The sequence below is a fragment of the Corylus avellana genome, chromosome ca7 (assembly GCF_901000735.1).
Source record: "Corylus avellana chromosome ca7, CavTom2PMs-1.0".
Taxonomy (NCBI): domain Eukaryota; kingdom Viridiplantae; phylum Streptophyta; class Magnoliopsida; order Fagales; family Betulaceae; genus Corylus; species Corylus avellana.
Window position 1 is genome coordinate 28,965,344 of NC_081547.1, and position 24,564 is coordinate 28,989,907.

The window sequence follows — 24,564 nt, forward strand, 5'->3', positions numbered from 1 at the left end:
GGAACTACTAGTAGTGATTGCAACTAGCTTTGAACTCTGTACAACGGGTGACCCTAGCGAAGGGAACTGTCGCAATCGGGAGGTGTTCATGACATTGGGATAATGGCAGAGGATGGCTTGGTGAGGGCAATTTTGATGCCTTCGAAGCTCTTGCCTTCCACAGGCCTACAAGTGGTCCACCTTCTTGGTGTTGTCATCCTGAAAAATATCAATTGTGTATTTTGGTGGATCAGAATTATCCTACCACTGCGCAATTTGATGGATGACGATTACTCTAACCGCTGGCCAAAAGAAAGGCCAGTCTTTATATTACATTTCACTTCAAAAGAATTATTGCTCGTATTCCTATTTTATCACAGACCCACCACACACACACAGAAACAGATCGAAACAAGTAATTTCGAGTACTTCGATTGCCCTAATTGCACCATCCATGCAGGTAAAGATGAACATAGCAAGAAAGTAAGTTGATCACCAGCGGATATTGTAGTGATCTTGAATTGGGGAGGAAGGGGTAGGGAGAGGTAATTTGATTTCTATTTTATAATGAGATCATCGAGATGGGTCCAACTTTTCAAAAGAGTACACGGGCATAACCGTGTAGAAAAATGGGCATGGAGACTGTTCGCCACATAACTAGCTTCCCTGATTAAACAGCAACCGTGAATTACATAATCTCAAATCCCAACAATTCCAATAACTTTACATTAATCATAGAAGCATGATTTGGGTCAGTAATAATTTCAGGAAGCCGACTCTCTGTAGCTGTCAGAATGATCCAGATTCAACATAAAAATATAGGGAGATTAGAATGCAGTTTATATATCTCAGGATAATAGGTCTCAGAACTATCACCTGCCACGCATACTAGCAGGTGATCGACCGCCTCTCTCGCTGCCAATATCATCTTCTAATTCACTCCCATCTAAACACATGCCATTATTGTTCACACTAACTTCAGAACTAGCATTGCTGCTCGTGGCAAGAGGAGAGTCTGAAACACTAATAGCTCTGCTTCGTGCAGGCCCTGACCTCACACTGTACATAGAGGATGCCGGAATATTTGTCATCAATGGCCGTAAATTACCCGGAATGCTTCGCCTTATATCCTGCTCAGGGGAAATTTGAATCAGAAAGATGGTTTTGGAAACAAAAAGAAACAATTTTGAGTCATGCCATACCCTCATGAGTAGAGAGATGATAAACTTAGGTATAACATGGAAATTTTCTTAATATGACACCAGAGAATCTAGTCTGAACTGAAACTAATGTGAATAATTTGATTCCCCATAACATGGAAAGATATACATACCATATGCCTTATAGCCATATCTAGGGATTTCTTCGAGAGCGTTCTTCCGAAGCCTGAACTGTCTGGGGATGAAGACGACTTCCCTGAGAGATTACCATGAGGAGAATGTTTGTCATCTTGCCTTGGTGGTGCCAGTTTCCGCATGTTTATTACCCTTTCAACCATTTTTGTTCCAATTAAGACTGGGCTCACATTGTCACTTGCTTTAGAATACATACGACTCACTGCAGGAACAGAGCCTCCACTGGCATGGAGCATGCCATTGGAGGTGCGTCCTCTTGAGGGTGAGCATGATTGCCGTCTTGGTCTTCCATTAGAACTGGGCTCAATGGAGGAAGATCGAGAACTAGGTAGTCCAGGCCTGCCCCTAGTGGCCGATAGTGGCCTTTCCGGAACTGATGTCCTTAAATTTGGTGGAGCATCAAGTGAGAAACCAGGCATCTCTGAGGGTTTCCATGGTCTGGATTTCACTGTTGGGGAAGTACCACGTGATGGCACAGGATTTCTTGATGTCATCGGAGCTGGCTTTGAAACTGAAGAAGTTGACCTAGCTGGAGGAGCAGATACATTGGGTGCACTTGATGGTGTGGATGGTCGCCGAGTTGGTGTTGCTGCCCGCGACGTGGACTTGGATGGAGGTAAAGTGGGTCTGGCAGTTGGAGTTGAAGATCTTGCTGTAGACCTCGACGGTGTAGAGGATCTTGCTGGTGCTGTGGGCTTAGCTGCAGGAGCCGTGGGCTTAGCTGCAGGAGCCGTGGTCCTAGTTGCAGAAACAGAGGGCTTAGTTGCAGAAACTGAGGGCTTAGTTGAAGGCAAGGTCGCCCTTGATGTAGGTGTTGAGGATCTTGAAGGCCTAGACGCTGATGTCAATGTTGGGCGCCCAGTTGGTGTTGCAGGCCTTGATCCTGGACCCCCTGATGATGGTGGCCTGCGGGGGCCACTTGAAGTGTTCAACCCAGGGGAGGAAACTGCTTGTTTAGATACTAAGTTCGTCCTTGGAGTAGGCTCTAGCTGTGGGTTTGCTAACTGTAACAACAATTATGGAATGAGTGAGCAAATAAATTGACTTTATGACTTCAAGCATAATTCTAACCCCAATATCATCAATAGTAGATTGCCACTAAAATAGCCTCATGGATATGGAATTCAAAAGACTAAGATACATTTGAGAAGACACATCATTATTTCTAGGGGAAACTACAACAATTTTTAACTCCAACAGCAACAGCAGCTAAGGTATTAATATCCCTTAATACTTAGATACGTTAGTCCAGTCTTGTTAAAAATGTGAAATTTCAATTTGAGCAATCTCAAGACCACCCTGTCAGACGTGCAATATATTGATAGGTTCCAACAACGCTCAGATGAATGCACATGTGAAATTCTGATCCACAAGAAACCTTCATTTACTGAGGGTACAAGTGTACCAAAAACTTTTAAGATTTTAAGGGTACCTACCCTAGATTTCAGCGCAGTGGGGCGAGCCTTTGGGGTACCAAGTTGACTCATTATGGTTCTTTGAGATTCCATCTCCAAAGAAGGAAATAGAGGTGTACCAGGAGGGGTTAAAAGCCTGAAAACAGAAGAAAAGTCTATTAAGAGCAACTTAAATAACACCAATTCACACCTTTTACATATCTGTAAATAAATAACTGTAATCCAATAAAATCACACATATAGAAGGAACAGAGACAAACAGACACTACTTCATTATCTTCAACAGCAAAAGCTCTTTTATTGAATTAGTAATTAATCTAAGAAATGGAAAGTTTGATGACTTCCAATACTAATGGAAATATTTAAGCTCAATTGGATATCCGATGGGAATAAACTGTAGGATGCTGAGTTGATGATAGGGAAGAGAAACCTCTTTCAAGTTCTCATAAACATCCTACTATGACATTGCTAAAGTTCCATAAGCAGGAAAAGGAAACAAAAATGTTTCTTTTTAAGGATGACAAGACTTTCTTCATTGCAATAATAGAATTTAGAACATCTGAAAATGTTCTTTCGTCACATCTATAGTGTATCCACTTCCATCGACTGCACATGATATTAATAACCTTTAAAAATTCTTTCTTCTTAGTTTTTTATTCTTTGGAACTACATCCCGTAATTCAAGTTCAACTTCTTACGAAACCTCAAAACTAAAAGTAAAACCAAGTGAACTGGCTGAAATAATAAATCTATCTGGTCAACAGAAGCTAGGTTTAATTTGCGTAAGCAGTAGTTTTACCAGAATCTATCTCCACTAATGATGACTGTAACCCACAAGAGAAACATCAAATTCTATTGTAACCAGCAAAGTTTACAATAGAAATGTAAGAACACAACCACATTACCAGTCATAGTCATTTTTATCATTGTCCGAATTGAGGAAATCATCAGCACCGGCCTTGCGTGCAGGTGCCGGCGTTGATGATGAAATATTAAATATAGGAGAGGTTCCGGGTTTTGATCCTGCAATACGAACAACACCACCAAATTACAAACACAATATCTAGAAGTCACAAGTTTTGACCCCAAGGCACACAACCACAATAATGCAGTAATTTCAACACAAAATCTGCAGCAGTAACTTATGCAGTAAAATAAAATATCAAATCACAAAGCAAGCAAAATTATCAAATCAAAATCAAGAACACTTACCTAATCTGAAATTATCAAAATTCCATACAATTTAAGCTAAAAATAGAAATATATTTAGCTGAAAAATTGCAGAAGAATATAGAGAACCATAAGCAAAATCAATATATATATTTTTTTTCTTATTCATAAAAAAATAAAAACAGTCTTTTTTGCAACTCTACATTTATAAATAACATTGGAGTGAGAACACTCATACTACATTGCACTATATCAAAGCCCTCAGGAGCATTAAAAAATTCCCAAACAAAACCTGAAGAAATCGGTACCTAAAGGCGCATCCAACTCCTCCGAGTTGTTTAGAAAAAGATCATTCCGTTCCTTCTCACGCTTCCTCATCTCGAGGAACAATGCGAGCTCTTCTTCCTTCTCCTTCATCACCGAAGCCCTCAGACCCCCCAGCTGCTGCTGCTGCCTCTGCCTTACCGCCGCTTGCATTTGCGGGTCCTGAGCCCTAAAACTCCGATTCATCGCCCAAAACCCTAGCTCCGGAATAGCACCAATAATCACAGATCAAACTAAACAAATCCCCAAAAACCCTAGCTTATCTTCTCATTCACGTCTCCAACCACTCACAACAGTTTCTATTACACCAAACGCATCGTTTTGGTCATCATGAACTTCCTCCAAACCAAAAATGACCAAAGCTAGTAATAATTAGATCTGAAACCGAAGCGTAAATCACTGCATTTTGCTAAGATTTCTTTAAATCAGAACTTTGACCTCGTCTAATGGCCCACACAGAGTGAGATATCCTCAGCTCAAGTAAACCGCCGTTGTTGCAGACCTAAGCTGAAACCTAGAAAAAGAGGCAAGACCGAGTTTGAAGGAACCGCCGATGGAGCTGAACGAAGCAGCAAAGCTAGAGAGAGATCGAAGATTTCACAGTAGAGGGAAAGATAGAGAGAGGATGGGAGTGGCATGAAATGGTAAATAGGTGGGGGATTGAAGTCTGAAATGGGGAAAAGAGTGCAAGGTGGACCTTTCAGCTCTCCTGGTTTCTATCACTTAAAGCCTACGTTTTCAGGTTGCCGATTTAGGTGGGCCTATAATCACGATAATACCCTGGCCTCTTCTTTTTTCAGTTCTCGTTTTGAAATTTGAAATGGTGGTTTTGCAGTTTGGTCCCTGATTTCTTCTGTAATTATGATTGATGCATTGTCAATTTGCGGTTCTTTACATTGACTTGTCCGGAGTCCGGTCTTTGATATTTACACGATGTACGATCAAATCGAGCTGTTGGCTGTTGGCTTTGTCACGTGAGCAGTTGTTTCGGTGGCTTGAATAAGTTTTATTTTAAGGACAAGATATCTCTGTCTTTGTGCTATTGGGTCGTCCAAGTTCTATTAAATTGACGTCTCGAAACTTTCTCTTAAATACCCTTTGTATTGAGCATACCGATTGGGATCCCCTTGTAATAGCAGAGAAAATTGCTCATAAAATTTTTTTTCAAATCCTAGTCATCTAATGTTATTCAACAGCTCCCAACCCGCCTCGTGTTTCACTAAATATAAATAATAAAATATTTTTTATTTTTTAAAAATAAAATATAAAACAAAATTTTAAAATAAAATAATTAAAACTCTCGGGTGGTCGGCCACCCCAACTGAGCCTTAGGAGTGGTTTTGGCCACCCCAAGGGCCGGTTGGGGGGTGGCCAAAGGGTGTGGCTCCGAATCATCCCTTAGGGCCATGAGGGTGGCTTCTACCACCCCCAACCGGCCCCTAGGGTGGCCAAAGCCAACCCCATGGCTCAGCTGGGGTGGCCAGCCACTCAAGAGTTTTAATCATTTTATCTTAATATTTTGTTTTGCATTTTCTTTTTAAAAAATAAATAATATTTTACTATTTATATTTAGTGAAACACGTGGCGGGTTGATAGATGTTGGATGACATTAGATGGCCAAGATTTGAGAAAATTTTGATGGGCAATTTGCCCACTATTGCCGAGACCCAATTCATCATTCATAAGGGATCCATCGAAGAGTAGAAAGATGCTTCCGTTTTTCCTTCCCTCGCCTAAAGCTACTGAGTTTTGATGTTATAGGTGACCCTAACACAAATCTAACGTATGATAATTTACTTATAATTTTTTGTTTTTTTTTTTTAATTTTTAAATACTGGTATAAATTTAAAACCCTAAATTCTAAGATGCAAAAACAAATCCTTAATTGTAAATATATAACTTATGCATTGTAACCCATTTTCATAATAATTGATTATTATTGTGTCAATATTTTTTGTATAGTTGATATCGCACGTCCACCTTTGCCATGTATGCACTCTCCATTGATCTCTTCGCCTTTTATCTACATGTTGCCCCATCCTTTGGTGTTTAGATTCCGCTCGTTCATCCGGAAGCTTATTCTCACTTTCTTTCACAACAAAATGAGAATAGTTATCTATTTTATTTGGAGTCGGGCAGAGCATGCTCATTTATTCAAGGATGCAGAAAAAGGTAATCTTCATGAATTGCCTCATCTCATTCATTGTCAATGCCCACTTTATTGTAGTAAAACTCATATGCTCCAAAAATTATGGGTGTAAAGGCGATTTCGGTTAACAGTTATTAGTAAAAATTACTTATTATAATTGTCTTAACAGTTAATAAATTTCACTAACCGCAACTGTAACCCCTTAGCGGTTAGTTACTAATCGCCGATTAGCGGTTAGTAAAACATGTAATAACTGTTTTTTCAAAATTTGGCGGGCTTCTTTGGGCTTTTTTATTTTTGACTTTTTAGACTTTCTCAAGATAAACATATAACAAATTTTCAATTTTTAGCTTTCTTTTTTTTTTTGGATCAATGTAGCATTTTTTATCTTTTTTTTTTCCTTTTTTTTTTTTTTTGGTGCCTTTTTAGTGTCTTCTTGGGCCAAATTGCAATAAAAAGAGCCCATATTGAAAAACCAAAAATATTTGACCCCAAATTTATATTTACTTGTAATTTTTTTTTTAAAAAAAAAAATTCTTAAATATAAATCATAACCTATTAAAATTTAGTTTTAACATGTAAAAAGTCCTTAAAATAACATTTAGTTTTAACAAGGATTTGAACAGAGACTTCAACATAATCAACACAACAACATGTAAAAAAAAAAAAAGTTCCACAATCCTTATGGGTTAACTTTTACACAAGAAATTATACAAATAAAACTCTCATCAATTCTTTTACAAATAAAATTATAATGATAATACATTAATACTTCAATTATGGTTATAAGTAATACGTTGTTTAATCAAATATCAATTACTTAATTTGATATTATACTAATCACATTATCATTATACGTTAATAACATGATTAACTTTAATAAGTATTTGAATTGGCATTGAATCATATAATTAAGTATTGATCTTATACATTTATATTATTCAAAATGCATAATTGCATGTGTATAATGTATAATTATAATTTATAACATATATGTACTTATAAATTTATAACATACATTAAAACTAAATTTCTAGATACTTAATTGTTATATTAGTATGAACTTGGATACTTATGACTTATGAATTATGTCATATTATATATGTGTAATTTGTTATTATATAATCAAATGATTTAATGATCAATTGATTATGTTATATGTATAAATATTATTATAATTATAATTATAAAAATATATTATATCAAAATGTGGTTAGCGGTTACGGTTAATAAACTCAATAACCACTAACATCTAACCGTCATACGATTATAGCGGTTAAGACGGTTAGCGATTAAGCGGATAGCGATTAACAGTTATAGTGGTCAGCGAGTGGTTATTTACACCTCTAGCAAAAACATTCTCAATATCAGTCATCTTCATAATCTGTCATGAAGATGGCCTCTCTCACAATTTGGATAAAAGCTTTGTCCTTGATCCCAACCAACTAATATGATTGAAAACAAACTATAAAGGAAGAAAAAAATAAATGTTATATATCACATACGTTTATTTCACTTTGTTGAGCTACCTTTTGACCAACCCTTATATAAAAGTAATTTTAAAGGTAATTAGCGCGTCAACGTTAACAAAATGAAATATTAATCGTATAAAAATGGATTTTTACTAATGCATAAATGGCCTGAATTAAAGATTAAGAAACAAATTCCTGAAACAACTTTGTTAATTAACTAAGATTCAACGACCCAATCATGAGTAAAAATCAGAGTAGAGAGATAATCCGGACTAACATATTCGCAACTTGCTCCTTTTTCTAGGTGCTTTGAACAATTAACAAAAATAAGTCTCGATCTTCGGCCCGGTGAGAGACAGATACTGAGAGAAACGGAGGGGCCGGGGGTGTATTAACGACGTCGTGGAACGGCAGGGACGAGGATGAGCGACGGAAGTGGCAGCAGTCGCCGCAGTAGCAGAGGGGAAAGCGTCGTGGAAGACTGGGGGAGGTCTAAAGGCCGCTGCGGCTATTGCCAATCCCCCTGTTGCACCAGCATCTCTCACGGTCTGTCTTTCTTTCTATTCAATCACATAATTTATTTTGATTTGTTGATTGCGATTGAGCAAATTTTTTGTGTTGATTAATTTGCGTTCTTGCTGGTTGATTGCTTTGCTTCTTGTTAAATATTGCGAAAGATGCTTTATCATTTGGATTTTGGACAAATTATTAGTTCATTTCAACGCAAAGAAGTGCATGCCGGTGAGGTCAGATCGAACACTGTTAATTTTGCTGAATTAGAGGGTTGCAACGAGAACTAGGAGGATTTTGGGAGGTTTCGCTCACTGGAAAAGAGTGGAGCTTTGTCAGGGCTCTTAGTCCCTGATCACCGCTTGTGTATTACAGCGGAGGAACTGGATCAGTGATACGTGTGTTGTAGAGAGCTCAACATAGGCAGAGATGCGTACTCAGGCATTCATATGTATATCAAAAAGATTAACTGAAAGCAAAAAAATTGCTTGTTCTTATGTGAAGGTTTGTGTTCCATTTCAGAAAGTATGACCATCAGGGTTTCAAGAACAGTGTGTGTATGTATGCATACACGTATATACCATCTTTGGGTTTTAATAAACAACCATGAATATAACTTATCAAAAAATAAAAATAAAATAAACAACCATGAATATAAGATGCAACTTTCTGATTTGTTTTTTCCCTATTTTTCTTGTTTTGCAGGTTTATGCGCAGATAGCCTTACAGTTGATGACTACCAAGGTTGGTGGAATTGGATTCTTGCTCTCTTTTGCGAAATCAAAACTTAGTTATTTGCGCACAGATATTTAGAAGGACTTTAGATTGCATTTCCTACTAAAGGCCTTCAAATACCTTTGAATAAGAATAATTAGGGCCCTGAGCAAAAATATAGTCAGTTTTGTTAAGTTAAATACTTGCTTTTTAAATAATTTTTTGTTTTTCATGCCCCACGTAAATGGGTCATTGAGCGTGAGTAATGATATTGTGATAAGTACCTCTCCAGAATGCATTAAGATGCATATACAATGCTTCTTTTATCAACATCATTACATCTACCAGGGGATTCATGATGTTTCTTCTCTCTTCTATTTTCTGGTTTGATAGTTATAGTTATATCTTGATTGCCTGTCATAAATCTAATGGTCCTTTGGCAGATCTTCTTGACCGGGGTTGGAGACGCTCTGGCTCTTACCTGTACCAACCTGAGATGGAAAGGACATGCTGCCCTTCTTATACTATTCGGCTGAGGGCAGCTGATTTTATTCCTTCTAAGGAGCAACTTCGAGTGTCTAGACGAATGCAAAGGTATTCTAAGGTTTTGGAAGTTAAGTCATTTGCATCTCAATTCGTTTTATTACGTTATATTTTACAATTTAGGACCTCCTTTCTATATAATCTGCTTTAATTGAAGATGTTGTCACTAATTCCATGTGACTTCATTAGAAAATTTGAAATACATGATTGTGAGCATAATGAATGATTTAAAGAGGTGAAAGGGGTTTATTCTGTCCTTTGTAAGATAATGCAACTTTGCAATTTAAAATGGCTTATCTTATGATTGTTTTTTTATTCCTATTCTAAGTTTTATTTTCACTTATTTCACACATTAGGCCATGGGGTTTCTTTTCTATCTAGCTTTTCCTAGGAATTTTAGTGGATTGTTGTATAGCTGATAATATCCACCTTCAGCATCAGTAGACTAGTTTGCTTGATGTTGTTTGGTTAGTATTAGTTTCTAACCACAACTTAGCTTTTCTTGTATACCTTTCGTGTACGAGGGTGTTTCCTTTCTCGTTAATAAATTATTAGTCAAAAAATAAAGCATTAGTTTCTAAACACAGCTTATCTTTCTTCTGAATTTCATTCCATAATTTGGTTTTGAATATAGGTTTTTAGATGGCACTTTGGATATTAAGAAACCAGTCGAGCTCATGGAGGATACCTCCAAGGATACATGCAGCTGTGCTGGTAATGAAGTTTCAAGCTTGTCCACAAAGGAATCCTTGTCTAGTAACAATGGAAAGAAGAACGAAGCGGACCAATTTTTAAATTATTTGTCAGACCAAATTGACAATGCGGTATTCATATTCAAGGAAAGTTGGAAATTTCTCTGCGATATTCAATTACCAAAAGCTTCTGTCAAAAAGGTTTCAAAAGACAAAAGGAAGCTACTAGTTGAAGGATCAGAAGATCTCCTGTTCTCCAGCAATATTGCATTTCAAATAGCGGCTGCGATAAGGCGGCGGGCACAATCATTTGATAACCATGAGTTAACGCTACCAGGACATTCTGCCGAAGAAAATAAGTTTTCTCCAAAAGTTATTGCAGATAAATTGTCGAGCTCTTTATATCAGCTGGCAGAAACTTCTGGTCTGTTAATCAAGGCTTGCAATGGACACATAAATTTTTATTCTTCTACCGAGCAATCATTATCGGATGGAAGTGTTCAACAAGTTCATACAGTTTTAAATGAATCTGCAGCAGGTTGTGTAAGTAAAAAGGGCTGTTCGAAGAAGAGCTCTGAACAACCTCAGGGGAAAAAGCGGAGGCTTGAGATCCATATGAAAAGGTCCAGTTTTGATCCAGAAGAATTTGCTTTATATAGACAATATCAAACGAAAGTGCATAATGATTCACCAGATCATGTGACTGAAAGCTTATATCGAAGATTTTTGGTCGACACTCCATTAGTATTTGTTCCACCAACTGGCGATGGCACCGTTCCTCATTGTGGCTTTGGTTCTTTTCATCAGCAATATGTGATTGATGGCAGACTAGTTGCAGTTGGTGTAATAGATATCCTTCCTAGATGTTTGTCAAGTACATACTTGTTCTGGGACCCAGACTTTGCCTTCCTGTCGCCAGGAAAATACTCAGCCCTGCAAGAAATAGGATGGGTGAGAGAGAATCAAGTCCATTGTCCTAGTCTTCAGTATTACTATCTTGGCTATTATATTCATTCGTGCAGCAAGATGAGATATAAAGCAGCATATCATCCATCTGAGCTTCTCTGTCATCTTCGTTACCAGTAAGTACTTCTTTATCTATCAACCGTTTCAGTACCCTGCCCTACTTTGCTCACCAAGTTATAATCAGATCACCATCCATCCCCTATCACTTTTTGCTGGTCTCTGTGGCATTCAAAGTTTTAGATTGGGCTGACAAGCTGAAATCTTATTGCAGGTGGATTCCTTTTGATATTGCAAGGCCTTTGCTTGATAGAAAGCCATATGTAGTCTTATCAGATTTTGCCACTTCACAAAATGGGGAGTCATCACCATCTCAAGTTTGTGAAAATGTCGTGGAAGTGCAACATGACGGCATTTGCCAAGACTCGAATGATCTTTGTATGGAAGAGGATGGAGAAATGATTGATCCTAAATGTGAAAGCTCTGATGATGAATCAGGCCCAGAAAGCAGCGATATTGTTTTTACTGAAAGAGACGACAGTGGCATCAGTAATATATTAATTGGGTGGGAGAGATCTCGTTTGAGATACAAGGTATGTTTAGTCAAACCCCAGGTGCATCGATTACTCTGCAACATCTTATTTTTCTTAAATCAAGTTTGTTTAGGTGAACATACTCGTTCAATTTGAATTACTAATGGCTGTTCTGGTGTGGGTAAAACAGAAGTAACAACCAATGAAGTTGTTAAGGAAAAAGGAATAGTTTAACTGATTGTTGGCAATGTTGCTGCCTGCTGGGTAGGTCTAACAGAAGGCTGCTCCTACAGCTACATGATATAGTCATATAGGACTAAACCTGCTTCCAATGGACGGAATTACTATCATGTTGAACTCCTTTTTTTTTTTAATTATTTTTCTCCTTCTTTGTGTTTTTTATTTTTATTTTTTATTTTTGAAATGCCTTCTTTGTGCTTTTACTCACTCTCCACGTTGTTTCTTTCCTGAAGGATCTACGAGTTTTTGGTCGCACTGAGACGAGAGATTTGGAATCCCGGTTGCATAGGTACATGAGGGTCGTGGGTGCAGAGCTATCCGAGCGAATGGTTTATTCACTTTGATGACTCGATTTTTTCCGGAAGGCAATCAGAGAGAGATTATGTTCAGCTCAAGAAAACCGCCATTGTTAGAGCAAAAGCTGAAACCGAGAACAAAGTGATTGAGTTTTAAGGAACTGCCAATGGAGCTGAACAAAGCTGAGAAGGTAGAGAGAAAAAATTAAACCGAGTCCTTGAATTGTGTTGTCTTGGAATGGTTTGAAGAAAAAATTTGGAAAGTACAACATTTCTCTTCAAATGCATAACACACAAATAACCCGATTTTTTTAAAGGAGTAACCATTGACAAAGAGTCATTCATCCCTATCTCAGTTTTTGAAGACCTATTGGACTCAACTATAAACTCACCATTTGACATATTGGTGACATAGATCCAATAGAAGGCATCTTCTATTGTGCGGACATGTCTTCAAGAGGTAGCTCAATCGGCTTGGATCACACTTAATAAAGTGGAGGCTACTAGTTCGAATCCCTCTCCCCCTTCTTGTTCGGACATGTCAAAAAAAAAAAAAAAAAATAGAAGGCATTTTCTCGTTAGATGTGTAAATGACGTCATATAATAATTTATGAGGCATTATTTACATTAATAGATACAATAATATTATATTTTACAGTCAAAAGTAACAATATTAAATCTTTGTCCGTGCAACACTCATTGTTCAATCTATGCTCAGATTCACGTGATAAATCAAATTAATGGATATTTAACAGCCCAATTATGAATGAGAAAATAGAACGAAATATATATATATACCATCACCTGCTGTCCAACGGATATCTCCCAAAAAAAGATTTTCAGTTCTAGAGATACCCTCTCCAAGCATTCCATGTGTGAGCTTTTTGATTCCCAAAGTAATGGTTCTCTCCCTCTCTAATTCAAAACTATTTGATCCTTTCAAACATTCAATTCTCACACAAGCGACTGAGAAGTGCACGATCGCAACAGTTGTTTTCATTTGTATGGGACCCGTTCAACCGTCTTATCATAATGCTTCATTGCAAAACAAGAAATGCCATAAAAGAAAAATACCTGTAAGTTCAAGATGCCACTCTTAGCATCATTCTCCGAATATCTGACTTTATCTTCCCAATTAAACAATTCCAATTCCAAACTTACAAAGGTTCCATTCTTTCTTATTTTAACTTTCTTTTTTTTTTTTTTTCAAAACACTTTCTCTCTATTTTAATTATTTATTTTTACTATTTTATTTAAATATTCGTTTTCAATGATTTTTTTTTTTTATTTGTTCTTTATTGAGAGGAAATACAATGTTAGAGATTAAAAAAAAACACTTTGATTTTACATTTGGTGATTCTATAGTCCAAGTTGAGCGGAATGCAACTTAATTTGGTGCCATTTTAGGATAAAAAGCTAGCCAAAATAATATTTACATGATACAAATGCTACTTTAATGTTCGGACAAAAGAAAGTGTAAAAAGAAGAAAATAATTCTAAATGGTCAGTGTCCTACTAAGAATGATAGGACTATTAAAATTACTTTTGGATCAAAACTTAATAATGATCGATCACAAGTTAAATAGTAATTTTAATAATCACATTATTCTTAGTAGAACAGAGGCAGACATTCTTAGAATTAATGAAAAAAAAGGAAAGACTACAAAAAAAAAAAAAAGACAAAAGTACTGGAAAAATAAATAAGAGTTTCTATATTTTAGCCGAGTGATCGAGCCAGAGACTTTCTCAGGGACAGGACAGAGAATTCGAGAGAAACGAAGGGTTTGGGAGTGTTAACAACGTCGTGTGATGGCAGGGACGATGAGGAGCGATGGAAGTAGCAGCAGTCGCGGCAATAGCAGAGGGGAAAGCGTCGTTGTCGACTGCGGTAGGCGCAAAAGCTCTTGCGGCTATTGCCGATCCCCCGGTCGCACCAGCGTCTCTCACGGTCCGTCTTTCTTTCTATTCAATCGCATAATGTTTTTGGCTGCTGAATTGTCAGGTTTCCGACTTCTTTCTTTTCATATGGCTTGTGATTGTTTTTTAAATTTTGGGGGAAGAACGCGTATCTGTTGGATTTTGGACAAATTATTACTTCATTTCTATTCAAAAACTCCGTTAATTTTGCTGAAATTTGAGGGTTACTATGAGAATTAGGCAAATTTTGCGAGGTTTTGTTCATGAGTGGAGCTTTGTCAGGGTTTTTAGTCCCTGATCAGTGATACATGTGTTGTAAAGAATTCAACATAGGCCGAGATGCGTATTCAGGCATTCATATGTATATCAAAAAGATATGTTGAAAGCACGAAATTGTTTGCTCTTATGCTTGCATTTGTGTGCGGGGGTGTGTGTGTGCATACACGTTTATATCATCTATCTTTGTGTTTTAAACAGCCACGAATCTGAAGTGTAACATTTCTGATTTGTTTTTGCCCTATTTGTCTTGTTTCGCAGGTTTATGGGCGCATAGCATGACAGTTGATGACTACCAAGGTTGGTGGAATTCGCTTCTTGCTCTATTTTGCAAAATTAACACTTGTATTTGCACACAGATGTATAGGACGACTTCAGATTGCACTTCATACTACCTCAGTCAGTTGACTCTTGTGTCATAAAAGGGTCGTGTGGAGTCCTTGTTGCCCAACAGCAAAAATTGGGGTGGTGCATTGTTGCTGTGCTGCTGGGAATTTTATGGTTGTCTCACTCATATATAGTATAGATGCAATCATTATGGGTACATCACAATCGTAATGTTATATTTTTCTCCAAAGTCTTCCCTTCATCCCTAGAGGCCTGGTGATACTACTAATGGCCTTCAAATATCTTTGAATAAGAATATAGCTAGTTTTGTTACGTTAAAGAGTTGCCACTTTCAATAATTTTGTGTTGTTCATGCCCTAATTAAATGGGACATTGAGTATGAGTAATGATAGTAATGTAAGTACCTCTCCGGAGCGTACAAGATGCATATAGATTGCTTCTGTGTTTCTTTTATTAATCCCGTTACATCTGCCAGGGGATTTATGATGTTTCTTTTCTCTTCTATTTTCTGGTCTGATAGCTTTCACAGCTTGGCAACCATAATAATATATGTTAATTTATGTTTCAACTTTCAGCGCTTTTGTTGGTTATAGTTATATCTTGATTGCCTGTCATAAATTTAATGGTCCTTGGCAGATCTTCTTGACATGGGCTGGAGAAGATCAGGCTCCTTCCTGTACAAACCTGAGATGGAAAGAACGTGCTGCCCTTCTTATACTATTCGTCAGAGGGCTGCTGATTTTATTCATTCTAAGGAGCAACTTCGAGTGTCTAGACGAATGCAAAGGTATTCTAAGTTTTGGATGTTAAGTCATTTGCAACTCAATTCTTTTTATTACCTTGTATTTTACAATTTAGGACCTTTGTTTTTTTAATGATCTACTTTAACTGAAGTCCTTGTGACTTTATTAGAAAACTTTTGTGAGCATCGTGAAGGACCTTAAGAGGTGAGAGTGGCTTATTCTGTCCTTTGTCTGAGAATCCAACTTTGCAAGTTAAAATGACCTCATCTTATGGGTTTTTTTTTTTTTTTTTCCTATTAATTTTTGAATGTTTTCTAACTTATTTCACACACTAGACCACGGGGTTTCTTTTCTGTCTGGGTTTTCCTTGGAGTTTTAGTGGATTGTTGACTGGCTGATTACATCCACCTTCAATATCAGCAGATTACATTTGCTTGATGTTGCTAGGTTAGCATTAGTTTCTTACCACAGCTTATCTTCTGATTTTCATTCCGTATTTGGGTGCTCAATATTCCTAGGTTTTTAGATGGCACGTTGGATATTAAGAAAACAGTTGAGCTCATAGAGGATCCGAATACTTCCAAGGGTACGTGCAGCTCTGCTGGTAATGAAGTTTCAAGTTCGTCCACAAAGGAATCCTTGTCTAGTAACTATACAAAGAAGAATGAAGCAGGACAAATTTTAAATTATTTGTCAGACCAAATTGACAATGTGGTACACATGTGCAAAGAAAGTGGGAAATATCCTTACGATATTCTATTACCAAAAGCTTCTGTCAAAAAGGTTTCACAAGCCAAAAGGAAGCTACTAGTTGAAGGATCAGAAGATCTCCTGTACTCCAGCAATATTGCATTTCAAATAGCAGCTGCAATAAGGCGGGCACAATCATGTGATAACCGCGAGTTAAGACTATCAGGACATTCTGCCGAAGAAAATGAGTTGTCTCCAAAAGTTATTGCAGAAAAATTGTCGAGCTCTTTATGTCAGCTGGCAGAAACTTCTGGTCTGTTAATCAAGGCTTGCAATGGACACATAAATTTTTATTCTTCTAGCGAGCAATCATTACTGGATGAAAGTGTTCAAGTTCATACAGTTTTAAATGAATCTGCGGCAGGTTGTGTAAGTAAAAAGGGCTGTTTGAAGAAGAGCTCTGAACAACCTCAGGGGAAAAAGCGGAGGCTTGAGATCCGTATGAAAAGGTCCAGTTTTGATCCAGAAGAATTTGCTTTATATAGACAATATCAAACGAAAGTGCATAATGATTCACCAGATCGTGTGACTGAAAGCTCGTATCGAAGATTTTTGGTGGACACTCCATTAGTATTTGTTCCTCCAACTGGCGATGGCACCGTTCCTCATTGTGGCTTTGGTTCTTTTCATCAGCAATATGTAATTGATGGCAGACTAGTTGCAGTTGGTGTAATAGATATCCTTCCTAGATGTTTGTCAAGTAAATACTTGTTCTGGGACCCAGACTTTGCCCTCCTATCACTAGGGAAATACTCAGCCCTGCAAGAAATAGGTTGGGTGAGAGAGAATAAAGTCCATTGTCCTAGTCTTCAGTATTACTATCTTGGTTATTATATTCATTCATGCAGCAAGATGAGATATAAAGCCGCATATCATCCATCTGAGCTTCTCTGTCCTCTTCGTTACCAGTAAGTTCTTCTGTATCTATCAACCGTTTCAGTACCCTGTTCTACTGTGTGTTGGAGCACCATCCACCCCCGTACCTATCTCTTAGACTTGGAAGATTGTTTATCCAGATGGCATGGTTGCACTAAACCATATAAAACAAACTTACAGTTTACCAAAAAAACAAACCAATGAAAGGATATATATATATATATTTTTAACTTTTTCACGATTACAGATGTCAGAGTCGGATCATTTTGCACTGGGTTTGGCGGGTCCCTATTACTTTTTGCTTGTCTCTGTGGCATTCGAAGTTTCAGGTTTGGCTGACAAGCTGAAATCTTATTGCAGGTGGATTCCTTATGATATTGCAAGGCCTCTGCTTGATAGAAAGCCATATGTAGTCTTATCAGATTTTGCCATTTTACAAAATGAAGAGTCATCACCATCTCACGTTCCTGAAAATGTCGTGGAAGTGCAACATGAAGACATTTGCCAAGACTCGAACGATCTTTGTATGGATGAGGATGAAGAAACGAATGACCCTGAATCTGAAAGTTCTGATGATGAATCAGGCCCAGAGAGCGGGAATCTGGTTTCTATTGAAATAGATGATGGTGAAATCAGTGATATATTAATTGGGCTAGAGAGATCTCGTTTGAGATACAAGGTATGTTTAGTCAAACCCCAGTATTCAGTAGAACTCTTTTTGTTCTTCCTTGTGCATTCTCTCATTCTCTGGCACTGTTTCTTTCCTGAAGGATCTCCGACGAGCTTTTGGTCCCACTGAGAGGAGTTACTTGGAATCCCGTTTGCATAGGTACATGGGGGTCGTGGGTGCAGAGCTGTCCAAGCGAATGGTTTATTCACTTTGATGACTCGTCTTCATGAAGGGCACTCCCTCGAATGTCATCCCAAACAAAGGATGTATGTTCCTCAGTTTGCTGCCTGCTGATTCAAGTCGGGAGCTGGAAAATTAGGTATTGTGGAAGTTCATTATTACTTGGATTGGGGATTCTTTTTGTTTGATCCATTTTCCATGTCCAGTAATGAAGTACAGATTCCTATTCAAGATTCATGCAGTTTGTATGCATGTCTGTTTGTATTTATGTAATCTGTTTGTCAATAAAATGAACTGGGTTTTTTACTTGGTGCGTGTGCGGTTGGGGCCTTGATTTCACGGGCTAAAAGTGTATTTTTAAACAAAATCGCAAAAAGTTTCTTTCTTGGAAGTGTGTTTGAAAAAATAGCAGTTTAAAAATGTAAAAAAATGTTGGGAAAATTGATATTAATTAGCAACCAATTTTTCACCAAACTTTTTATGCGAAAGATAAGTTTGGAAAGAAACACACGCCAATCACACTTGTACACAAGGAGTTTATGTGGTTTGACAATATATTTACATCCACGTGGCGTGATCCGGTCTCCTTCTTTACTATTGAGAAATATTGAGTACAATGGTACAAACTTAAACCGCTCAAGTTTAATATTCCAAACTCAAGCCCTTAACCATTAGTATACTCCATTCAATTGTCCCTCTCAAACTCTCAAATACCCAATAAGAAAAACTCTCTACACTTTGTAAATGCCACAAAGTGCTCTCACCAATTTGAATTTTTCAGATGATCTCAACTAAGGACTACATGTCCTTTTATAGAGACTTAATCACGAAAAATATGAAAACAATTTTAACTTAATTGTTATTGGAAAAAGGAAACCATCATGAATATAAAGTCTTTTCTATGATGAAGATAAACATTGCGGTCTACACGTTTACCCACACGTTTTTTCTAAAAATCCAATTCCAAGTTGTTCTTAGACTCTTTTTAAAATTAACCTTATCCTCTTATAAATAAATAGGACTTGAGCCCACCAATTTAAATATTGATATTTTTCAGCAATTATCTTCACACTTGTTGACAATTTGAGCCATTATCAACACAAAATTCACATTTTCAAACTGTAATTTTACTAAACGCTTAATTACGTTTGAAAATCATTATTTTTCCAAACTGCATGTTTAGAAGCAAACACTTAGTTATTTAGAGTAATAACATCTGAAGTTATCTGGCTGGCATTTACAATTTCTAGATGTCTTTGGAATTGATTTTGCTTGTTCGGAAATCAGTTCTTAAAGTGCAAGCCACCCTTTCCTTTTCTCTTTTAGTTATTGTCATATTTTGAGCCGTTCATTTAAAAATTAGAGCTATTTTATCCCGTTTAATATCTAGGTATTGCATGATATCTCCATTTGATGCAGCAAACCTACTTGGAAGTTGACATTTTGATTCATGAAACAATAATTGTCCTCACTGTGCGAGATTATAGAATTCAAATAGAAAGAAATGTGATTTATAAGAGTAATATAATGGCACGGAACGAATCAACCCGTCCATTAAGGAATAAAGATGCTTTCCTTGTTGGCGACGTGGCGTGAACCAAGGACAGATGACAAAGCCAAGAAGCCAACTACCGAGGTTCCTTTATAGCTGATAATGTTTAAGAAAAGGGGTTTGTAATCGCAAATAATCACCGAGATGCTATGACACGTCATGATTGTCTTGCTATATTTGAGTAATGTTATTTATTTTGGAACAAAGTTTTCTTCTTAACCAATAGTTTTTATATATATATATATATATAATGCGTGATTCTCATATGTATTTTAACAAATATATAGAGGAATAATATGCACTATTATGCACGTGAAAATCACATACTATAAAGACAAATATCAGTTTAATAAACTGGGTTAAAAAAAAAAAAAATTCCAACTAAATTTGAAGGAAAACTAATCCTTTGTTTGGCCATAATCTTTGAAAAAATCTTGGTGCCTTTATTTTGAAGAACATCAAAATTCAAAAGTTGTTTTCTGCTCTTTCACCACAAAAATAGATAATCCAAAAGATCATTTATCCCAAAGCATTTTAAAAATGCTACTTAGAGATTTAGAATTAGGAAAAAAAGAAAAAAAAAATACAAAATACAAAATTAGTACATGGAAATGCACCAATTTGTAATAAGCTCCTTCAGGTTTAAAAAATTACTTAAAACTCTATGTGGTAAGTAAATGACAAATAACTTCTTATCCAAACTTCCTTTCGAAATTTTGTTGAAAACGGCCTCCAAACCTCTCCCAAGGATTCAGCTAACCCCTCTAGTCAGTTTGGAGTGGTTTGACCACCTCTTAGATTTTTTATTATTATTTATATTTATATTTCTCTATTGTTTGTTTTTATTTTTATATTCTTTTATATTCATCTATGTATTTGTTACCAATTTCCATATCTCGGAAGCGTCCAATAAAGTTAGAACAAAATAGTAACACCCATTTCCATCATTGGAATTTTTTTTTTTTATTCCTTTTGGTAGTCATAATTGGGATTATAAACAAATTGTTCGGTGATCTGAAGGGTCAACTTTTTGTTATAGCCAAATGAATAGAGGGTCAATTTGTTGGTCGGTTAATCTGTATTTTGGATAGGGTCAATTTGTTAGCCTATTGGGCAGTAGAATATACAAAAACTATTGAGTGTTGTAAGAAATACTTTCAACTTTTATTGCAAGTCCCTTACAAAATGTTGTGAAAATCTATGTAACACTTGCTACATAAGTTAATAGACAATTAAAAACTTACCTGTAAAATTTTATTGCTTAATTTTTTAACTCATATTGTGCTACTCAACTCATGTGACTTTGTAAGTTTGTAAAGAGATTATAATAAAAGCTGTAGTACCTTAAGCGTTTTCATCAATTGTTTCAAACCTTGGTCAAGGCAGGCATGGCCAACAGTCCTTCAGCTTCATTGCCATACCAAACTACTAGGAATGTTTTTGGTTCTTTGATCACAAGAACTTTGAATCTAGCCTAGTAAAGGACACTTCTACAATGACATTTCAGTACAGAGCTGGCATCAACCCAAAATCTCAATCTAAGAAGTGAGCTGAAATCACTTCAGGCAGAAACAAACTTCCACCACAAGCTTCAGAGCTGACATCAACCCTTGTTAAAAGCTTTTTTGTTCTTCCTTTGTTTTCTAATTCAAAACAAAAACATTAACAACCACCCCAAAACACTCAAAACTATTTTTACCTTATGTCACATAGGAACACCATTTCGATTAAAAAAAAAAAAAAACCCTCCAAACACATTAATAAAAGGAGCATAAGAGGCTGCATTTCTGTATTTCTGATGCAAGTTACATACTTAAGATTGAGAGTTTACCAGCAACTGAGTATTCAAAAAGTAATGGGAGATTCAATGGGAGTTTGAACAACTAAATAGGAATCAACAATCAAATGTTTTCATTAATGTTACCGACAGCAAGTTGGGCAAACTGCCAATATGAGGAATTACAAGTTCGAAATTCACATGAGTTGAATAAGAAACATTGGGGTTAAAGAATGTACACTTGAAAATGAAGGGTGAAGGATAATCAAGCATCATCTGCATCACTTCCACCAATATGTGCTCCATGGCTGACCCAGTAATTGCTTCCATCGGGACCTGACACCTTGTACCTACTCAAATAACGAACTCTACAACCATTATTTACCAAAAAAAGTAATAATAATAACAAAACTTCAAACTGGAATTGGAATTTTCTTTCTCCAAAGATCTACTGACCGTTCAAGTACAGATTTTCCTTCCTTGTACTTCTGGCCCTTTTCATGGGCAGTCTCCTGGAGAAAAAACAATCAACATAACAAACAGCCACGATAGAAACATAATATATACACTGAAAGTTTAAATCTTACATATTTCCACCCTACTATTGATCCACACCCAACACAAAAGATGTCAGCAACAGTGTGCAGCCCAGTCATCATCATTCTCTCCTCTTTTTCACCAACAGTCACGTTCACCCTATTGAAGCAAATCTCATGACTTATTTTTTCAAACAAACATGTGATGGGATGCCCATAAAATTCATCCAAGACTATCCTATTAGTACACCTGTAAATACTCCATCATGTAATTCGTCTTCTGTAATTATATTTACTCAGATGGACAAAAAATGACACATGATACAAAAAGACTGATGCAATCAAATGTTTATCTTCAGACAGATGTCCAGCCTGAGCAAGAGATATACAGGTTGCATCTTGTTCATGTCTGAGAGCATAAAACAGTAACTAGTTTCACTAACACAGCAGCGTTCTTGGTTGATGTTAGTACAGCATTTGTAATCGACACCTTATGGCATTGGCAAGTTATGGGATGGTGCTTCAATCTAAAAGTTAGTTATATGCAGATTATTTGGTGTTATTTTATAATGATGAGGTACCCAAAATCAAGGAAACTTACACTTTACTGAAGAGATAAGCTTTCCCATGCCTGCAGTGGAAAGACTGAATAAAACAACACGGGCAAAACATGTAGTCAGAACATTTGCTTCTTATAGAACTCCCAATCAACATTTGTTGGACACTGGAAATTAAGATGTTGAAAGTAAGGGAAAAGGAAGCAAAAGAAAAAAAGAAAGAGCCTTATGTATGCTGAATTATCATTAAAATTCACATTGAATAGCATCATTAATATCCAAAGCCTCATCTAAGTATTATAGGTAATCCTACACTATTATTATATGCGCTTTTCACTTTACTAGTGTTGTCTCCTGCTCAATTCTATTACTTGTGCTAGTATGGACACAAGCATATAAAAACAGGGGCGTGTGTGTCCATTCATAAGCACAAGTATGTGTGCTAACTGTCCCTGAGGAATTTGACATAGCCGCCTTTTATACTCCTCTGCTTGTAGGCTGCACATAGAACTAGAAACTGATTTAAATTCTGTTTGGTAAATTGAGAAGCACAACTTGACCACACAACACATAAGAATACAATAACTTCTCATTAACAAATCATACATTCCCGTGTTTTCATATTACCGCCATCATTTTACCTCATTAAGATACTAAAGATGAAAATGTGGCATCCACTTACTAAGCCTTAAATCAAAAACAACATTAAATAAAAACATAATCTGCCATTAAAAAAAAAAAAAAAAGACATCCTCCAAGCTTCCAGATCGCAAATTATAAAATCACAAATTACTCAAGAAGCATTGTCAAGTTCCCTTTCATGCCTACTTAGAAACCAGCCACATAGTAGTATTAAAACGAAATTTGCTATCAAAAGACATCCCCATTTCTGTCTTCTGAGGTCAGAAAAAAAAAACACCCAGTGGCCAGACTCTGATCACGTATCATCCCAAATGAACAGAGGTACCATTTGCTACCTACCCATAATAAATTAAATCTGCTACATCATGATTACCACGCACCCCAATAGCCCTTCTTGTCATTGTATAGATCTTACCTAACTTCTTCATCGGACAAAAATAGAATTACCGGATAAAAGCAAAATTACTAATACAATTGATCTATCACACAAACACACCTCTAAACAAATATAAGCACATAATCCATCAAAAAGCATACAAAAAAATATGCAAAAGTGGCATAATCAAAGTCTCAAACAAATTAACAACACCCGGATGGAAAGTTTCCATGAATATCACAAACTTAGAGAAGTCTAACTGATTCAAAGGAGGTAAGAGATCAAAACAACCTTGGAAACGATGTCTTCACAAAGTGCAAGATGGGTCCGGCAATGCTTGCAGCTATAGATCTTCCCCTCAAGATTCACCACAAACAACCTCCCCATGCCTTCCCTCTAAGATTTTTACCGAAATCTATGAAAAAATTGAAGAGAATATGACAATTCAAAGAGAGGGTCGTTGAGAAAATCGACGAGAGACACTAGCTTGAATAAAAGGTACGCCAAAAATTAAAGAATATGGAAGCTTTTGAGCGTGAAGAAACGGGAAAAAAAAAAAAAAAAAAACACATTAAGGAACGAACGAGATGCTGGAAAAAGGATTTGCTGAATATTACCTGGTCTGGTATTAGTCTGAAGTTGCAAGAAATATGGACCGAAGAACCATCACATTTCACCAGTTTATATGACTTTTTCTGTAAAAGTGGGAACCTGACAAGACGTGTATACTACGGTTTTGGTTTACTTTTAACTTCTTCTTTTTTCTTTTTTCTTTTTTTTTTTTCTTTTTTTCTCTCTATTTTTATTTCGATAATTTATTATTATTATTATTATTATTATTTTCTATCCGTTAAATTCACGTATGTCTTTATAGTAAGTAAGCAAATATAGTTTATAGCATTTTATAATAATTATGAAATAAAAATATACTTTAAAGCATTATTTATTTTATAATTTTTTTCTTTTTTCATTTATTTTCTCAATTTAAAAAAAAATATTAACAAACAAT

At 36.3% G+C, this 24,564-nt stretch overlaps 4 protein-coding genes across 5 annotated transcripts; 2 read left to right on the forward strand and 2 right to left on the reverse strand.

Moving 5' to 3' along the window:
• Nucleotides 1–622: 622 nt before the first annotated feature.
• LOC132188714 (uncharacterized) lies at nt 623–5,064 on the reverse strand. Its single transcript, XM_059603243.1, has 5 exons — nt 4,228–5,064; nt 3,655–3,772; nt 2,771–2,885; nt 1,313–2,338; nt 623–1,109 (listed from the first exon to the last, which is right to left on the reverse strand). The coding sequence occupies exons 1-5, from the start codon at nt 4,427–4,429 to the stop codon at nt 852–854; spliced, it is 1,719 nt and encodes a 572-aa protein (XP_059459226.1). The 5' UTR covers nt 4,430–5,064; the 3' UTR covers nt 623–851.
• A 3,026-nt stretch (nt 5,065–8,090) lies between these two features.
• Nucleotides 8,091–12,971, forward strand: LOC132188748 (arginyl-tRNA--protein transferase 2-like). The gene is made up of 6 exons (XM_059603283.1): nt 8,091–8,410; nt 9,080–9,118; nt 9,532–9,682; nt 10,266–11,405; nt 11,561–11,879; nt 12,293–12,971. Exons 1-6 carry the CDS (start codon nt 8,287–8,289, stop codon nt 12,401–12,403), a joined length of 1,884 nt encoding a protein of 627 aa, XP_059459266.1. The 5' UTR covers nt 8,091–8,286; the 3' UTR covers nt 12,404–12,971.
• Nucleotides 12,972–14,059: 1,088 nt separating this feature from the next.
• On the forward strand, nt 14,060–18,421 carry LOC132187689 (arginyl-tRNA--protein transferase 2-like). Its single transcript, XM_059602083.1, has 6 exons — nt 14,060–14,303; nt 14,810–14,848; nt 15,533–15,683; nt 16,158–17,297; nt 17,626–17,944; nt 18,036–18,421. The coding sequence occupies exons 1-6, from the start codon at nt 14,165–14,167 to the stop codon at nt 18,147–18,149; spliced, it is 1,902 nt and encodes a 633-aa protein (XP_059458066.1). The 5' UTR covers nt 14,060–14,164; the 3' UTR covers nt 18,150–18,421.
• Nucleotides 18,422–21,555: 3,134 nt separating this feature from the next.
• On the reverse strand, nt 21,556–24,263 carry LOC132186808 (protein yippee-like). Of its 2 annotated transcripts, XM_059600877.1 has the most exons (6): nt 24,173–24,263; nt 23,847–23,970; nt 22,582–22,625; nt 22,032–22,140; nt 21,901–21,956; nt 21,556–21,794 (listed from the first exon to the last, which is right to left on the reverse strand). In XM_059600877.1, the coding sequence occupies exons 2-6, from the start codon at nt 23,940–23,942 to the stop codon at nt 21,710–21,712; spliced, it is 390 nt and encodes a 129-aa protein (XP_059456860.1). In that variant the 5' UTR covers nt 23,943–23,970; nt 24,173–24,263; the 3' UTR covers nt 21,556–21,709. The 2 variants fall into 2 exon arrangements, with proteins under 2 accessions (XP_059456860.1, XP_059456861.1); XM_059600878.1 differs by lacking the exon at nt 24,173–24,263 and having other exon boundaries at nt 23,847–24,107.
• Between the last annotated feature and the right edge of the window lie 301 nt (nt 24,264–24,564).

Excerpts from the sequence above, each read along its gene's own strand:
- LOC132188714 (XM_059603243.1), bottom strand. The coding sequence starts at position 4,429 with ATGAATCGGAGTTTTAGGGCTCAGGACCCGCAAATGCAAGCGGCGGTA. Across the intron at positions 3,773-4,227 it reads GGAGTTGGATGCGCCTTTAG|GATCAAAACCCGGAACCTCT; the intron begins GTACCGATTTCT and ends TTCGTATTGCAG. Across the intron at positions 1,110-1,312 it reads ATATGGCTATAAGGCATATG|GATATAAGGCGAAGCATTCC; the intron begins GTATGTATATCT and ends TCCCCTGAGCAG.
- LOC132186808 (XM_059600877.1), bottom strand. The coding sequence starts at position 23,942 with ATGGGGAGGTTGTTTGTGGTGAATCTTGAGGGGAAGATCTATAGCTGC. Across the intron at positions 22,626-23,846 it reads GTGAAGACATCGTTTCCAAG|TCTTTCCACTGCAGGCATGG; the intron begins GTTGTTTTGATC and ends TGTTTTATTCAG. Across the intron at positions 22,141-22,581 it reads GCTTATCTCTTCAGTAAAGT|GGTGAACGTGACTGTTGGTG; the intron begins GTAAGTTTCCTT and ends TTGCTTCAATAG.
- LOC132187689 (XM_059602083.1), top strand. The coding sequence starts at position 14,165 with ATGGCAGGGACGATGAGGAGCGATGGAAGTAGCAGCAGTCGCGGCAAT. Across the intron at positions 15,684-16,157 it reads GTGTCTAGACGAATGCAAAG|GTTTTTAGATGGCACGTTGG; the intron begins GTATTCTAAGTT and ends CAATATTCCTAG. Across the intron at positions 17,945-18,035 it reads GATCTCGTTTGAGATACAAG|GATCTCCGACGAGCTTTTGG; the intron begins GTATGTTTAGTC and ends TCTTTCCTGAAG.
- LOC132188748 (XM_059603283.1), top strand. The coding sequence starts at position 8,287 with ATGAGCGACGGAAGTGGCAGCAGTCGCCGCAGTAGCAGAGGGGAAAGC. Across the intron at positions 9,119-9,531 it reads TACAGTTGATGACTACCAAG|ATCTTCTTGACCGGGGTTGG; the intron begins GTTGGTGGAATT and ends GTCCTTTGGCAG. Across the intron at positions 11,406-11,560 it reads CTCTGTCATCTTCGTTACCA|GTGGATTCCTTTTGATATTG; the intron begins GTAAGTACTTCT and ends ATCTTATTGCAG.